We start from the raw sequence: 4,326 nt of genomic DNA, 5'->3' as shown, positions 1-4,326 counted from the left end.
ATATGTATATGTATATTTGTATATATATACAGATATATTCAGATATATTCATATATATAATAATATAGATATATAATAATTTATATATATATATATATATATATGTTTATATATATACATGTTATGTATACAGTTTTATCTATGGATATCGCCGCCTTATTAGTAAACGACGATACTTCTCTCCCTTACAGCTACTCTAAGCGCATTTCCGCTGGAGAGGCGTACTGCCAGCTACTACAAATAAGAGAAGCCAATGCAGACTTGACAATGAAACAGCGAAGTCAGGTATGTATAAGGATGCGCGCCTATACAAGGTTGCATGTGCTTTTTTTTTGTTATTGCTACAGTGCGAGTATGGGGAGAAATGGTTCACGCTGTTACTGTTCAAATCCTAGACAATATTCAAGTCTGACTAACTTTGTAGTCCCGATCCCCTGGCCTCTGGCTCGTATGATAACCAGAGAGCGGTTGGAATATATTTGTAGCGTTATCCGACTGATCATTTTCCATTGGGCTGTCATGCAGCTTAAATCGCAGTGGCTGGGTCAATGGGAGAAGACCATGAGGGCCACTTTTGTGAAAGAGACCAATAGCCATCGCGCGTTGCTGTCGAGGCTAACCCCTCCGGGAAGGAAAAAGTGAACTCCCGACTGAGGACAAAAATGAACCCGATGGCAGAAAATTAGGACGCTGCCTATTGAGAAGAATTGTGCATTCCAGGTGCATCAGAAGTACTATCGACCTGTTATTCTTGTGCCCAAGGTACTGGCGCCTAGAGCAAAGCCTGGTAGAGTTCTGTGCGACCGTCAGGTTGATTCGAATCGAAATTACTCGGCTGCGAGGAAGTTGTTCTGGCTAAGCCAGTGCCATGGCTCGTGCCTAACTGACAGACAGGTTGGATGTGGTACTGTACCGACAGGCCAGTTGGAAAATAGTTTCCCGTGGCGCTATAGCTGGAGGGTTGCAGTGGCTAAACAAACGTACGAATACCAGGCGAGGCCAAGACACTCCATGAGACGCCCTCCTGGCATCAGCATGCTCGAGTATAGGAAGGTCAAACTTAAAAGGGGTTAGTAGTTCAATGCTTTCCCTATAGCGCTGTAGGTACTTTCAAATACGGATGCAGTACGCCCAGATAGACCTGTGGACGTCTTAACAATGTTATGCGAGGCCAAAGTGGTCGGGAGAAACCACTCAACGGCAGTTCTTGGGATGGCCGGAGGTCGAACCAGGTCCCACGGATTGAGGGGCTGTGGTTGGTTCAGATATTCATACAGCTAGCAGGTACAACAGTCGATAGAACTACTAATTGTATGGCCCAACTATTTGGCGTTCGACTTTATATAGAACGTGGCGCAACTGCTGATTCTATAACCCGAAGAAATGCTAGTCGTGAATAGTTCGGTACGAGAAGACTAGTTTTTTGAATTTGAATCAGTGACGGGGCATTCGCTGCGAAACGGGTGTCGTCGTACACTCGAAGAATCCCATACTAGTTAATGCATCTCCAACAGAACTATGAGTTAAAGCGGATATAGTAAAAAATTACTAGGAGAATCCCTTACTATCTCCAATGGAACTATAAAATCTGGGCATAGCTGAGTTAAAGCGGATGGATATAGCCATGGGTCAGATAACATCATTTTCATTTGCTCGTCTACATTAGGATTATGTCATACAATATCGAGTGCCCCACATAGTACAGGTTCCCGCAATAAAAAAACTTGAAATCCGAAATCGGCAACGGCGGTAGTGATCCCTTAAAATATTTGTGTGCGGCCATTTACTTTATACACAACTTGCATTTAAAATTGAATGGGCCTGAATTGTCGAACACAAAATTATTATTACACACACCAAGACAATCACAGGTCCCGCTGTCTTCGTCGTTCTATATATGGGTAAATCTTTTTGTCTTCTGTATTTGTTTAACATCGCTCGCTTCCATCAAATTCAGGTGGATTAACTGATGACAATTTGAATCATTATCGGCTTTAAACGAACAATTTGGATTGGCCTATGAGGTGCAAAATTTATTATACCTCACATTGGCCGCGAGATTCATGGCCGAGTGGCTACGATTTGAAGCTAATTTCTCAGGAACTACTACCGCAATAAGCACGAGAAGCAAATTCAGAAGCCTTTTCAAACCAAACAAATATATTGATATAGTGTAAGCTGCTTTACCAACTAAATGAAACGGCTAAATCTCAGACTTAGCTCAAGGGTCCTGGCCCAGGTACTTATTGCCATGGCTATGCATAGACTAACCTTCAATATCCGCCTATGTAGGCGTGTACGGATACCAGCTCAAGGGGTCTGACCAAGGTACCTATTGCCATGGCAATGCATAGACTAACCTTTAATATCCGCATATGTAGGCGTTTACGGATTCCCATCGAAATAAGAGAGATGGCGCACACGGACCTTGTCTGATATACAGATCGAATGGACAATTCAACCTTCACAAACATACAGATCAAGTATTGATGCATCCTTTGTTGGAGATACCATAGCTACTTCGGAAAGGCCATCTTAACTTCAAACTTTACAATCATATAGATCAAGTATTTATTCATACTTTGTGGCGATACCGCGGCTAATCAGGTATCGTATGTACAGTTTGCGCACGATTGATTCGTTCTTGTGTCGTATCAGAGTACTCTATGCGTGCCTTAAATGAAGATAATGCGTGGGTGTACTGGCCCGAAGTATTTGGGAGGCTGATCCCACCTAATCTGTGCTACACACCCACCGCTCAGATGTATGGCTGCATGGGCTGTTGGAAACCAGCTCCTCCGTAGATGTCCTGACCCTGTTGCTGCTGCTGAGTTAAAAGAGGGCCGTGGAGAAATCGGATAGTCGGTTAATGACTTAAACGAGTATAATTGACACATGAGATTTAACGAAAACACGTTCGCTAAGGCCAATATCCATACCAAGTAGGGTATACCAAGATTACGGCGACAAGGCTATCACCACCCAAAACTCACTCCACTCCCTATGAATACACCAGTGAAGCCGCTGAAAGCACGGTACGAAACACAACAACACCCCATGATATCCAGGAAACCGAGAACTACCATCCACAATAACTCACACACAGACATAAACGTTTAGACGCACCATGTACTGTGGATGCATCATGGGCTGCTGGGGGTCTACGCCTTGCTGTTGTTGTAAAGCGGTGTAATAGTATAGTTGCTCGGGGGCGACCATCATGGGTCGGATCTCCTCTTCTGGGCGTTGTGTGGATTTGATGTCGTCCCGTGGCACAATATCGATGAGAAAATCGAAGGTGTCGTTCCTGTGAAGTAATAAGAAGCACGTGAGGAACTTAGCTGTAGGCTACATACACATGACTTGGGCACGTACTGAAGTATACGAACAGCAAGCCATACACCTGTTCAGAATAATAAACCTCCACGCACAAGACAGGAACGTCCACACACAACGCATATATTACCGTGCCGCTATCAAGAACACAGACGTGTGTATCTATATACACATCACAGTTACCATAGCACCATAGTCGATAGCACCCTGTTCAGCGCAGTGTTGTCAATGGTGCAGGAGCACGTACCTCGAAACAGCCATCGCAATATCGTTTCTTTGTAACGTACGACGTTTGTTCTCCTCTGTGTGCCCCCAAGACCTCATGCCCAGCTCGCGGATGAATATTTCTAACGCCTTCGAGAATAGAATTAACGCTTCTGCAGAAATCATCTATTTTGAAAGCGGAAACATTTCATAGGCATACGTTAATACCGCCAATTGACCCAAAAGTCATATGTTAAAGAGTCAGTAGTTCTACATGTCAGGACTTAAACACCACAGAGATAGAGATACGTGACTTTAGAAAGTCTGGAGCTTCGTTAAACATCTCGGCCAAGATTATCGAAACATAAGCGCGAAACATATCTGTGCGATCGAATAAGTTAGTAATCTCAGAAATCCAAAACACCAAGGACACACACTCACACACACATATATATATATATGTGTGTGTACGTATGTATACATACATAAATAAAAGACAAACACACACAAACACACACACACACACATATATATATAAATATAAATATACATACATACATTTATATATATATATATATATAAATATTTATATATACATACATATATATATGTATATACATATATACACAGGTATATATATGCATATAATATATATATATATATATATATATATATGTATAAATATATATATATATAAATGTATATACATATATACAAAGGTATATATATGTATATAAATATATATACATATATTTGTATATAAATATATATACATATATTTGTATA

At 41.4% G+C, this 4,326-nt stretch overlaps 2 protein-coding genes across 3 annotated transcripts in view; one reads left to right on the top strand and one right to left on the bottom strand.

The window, feature by feature from the left end:
• SARC_05780 (hypothetical protein) overlaps positions 1-1,736 on the top strand; it is a 7,914-nt gene extending 6,178 nt beyond the window's left edge. Inside the window, exons 2-3 of the mRNA XM_014300357.1 lie at positions 202-285; positions 526-1,736. Of these exons, the coding sequence (XP_014155832.1) occupies positions 202-285; positions 526-642 (201 nt within the window). The 3' untranslated portion in view covers positions 643-1,736. The remainder of the gene's footprint in view (positions 1-201; positions 286-525) is intronic.
• Positions 1,737-2,554: 818 nt separating this feature from the next.
• The window catches only part of SARC_05779, a 3,285-nt gene continuing 1,513 nt past the window's right edge, over positions 2,555-4,326 (bottom strand). The window contains exons 2-4 of one of the 2 annotated variants that reach the window (XM_014300356.1): positions 3,584-3,726; positions 3,127-3,307; positions 2,555-2,827 (exon numbers count right to left, since the gene is read on the bottom strand). In XM_014300356.1, the coding sequence (XP_014155831.1) occupies positions 2,759-2,827; positions 3,127-3,307; positions 3,584-3,726 (393 nt within the window). In that variant the 3' untranslated portion in view covers positions 2,555-2,758. The remainder of the gene's footprint in view (positions 2,828-3,126; positions 3,308-3,583; positions 3,727-4,326) is intronic. The other variant, XM_014300355.1, reaches the window with a different exon arrangement.

Source organism: Sphaeroforma arctica (genome assembly GCF_001186125.1).
Source record: "Sphaeroforma arctica JP610 unplaced genomic scaffold supercont1.383, whole genome shotgun sequence".
Taxonomy (NCBI): Eukaryota; class Ichthyosporea; order Ichthyophonida; genus Sphaeroforma; species Sphaeroforma arctica.
Note: the sequence above shows the minus strand (reverse complement) of the source record. Positions and strands in the feature narration are given on the sequence as shown.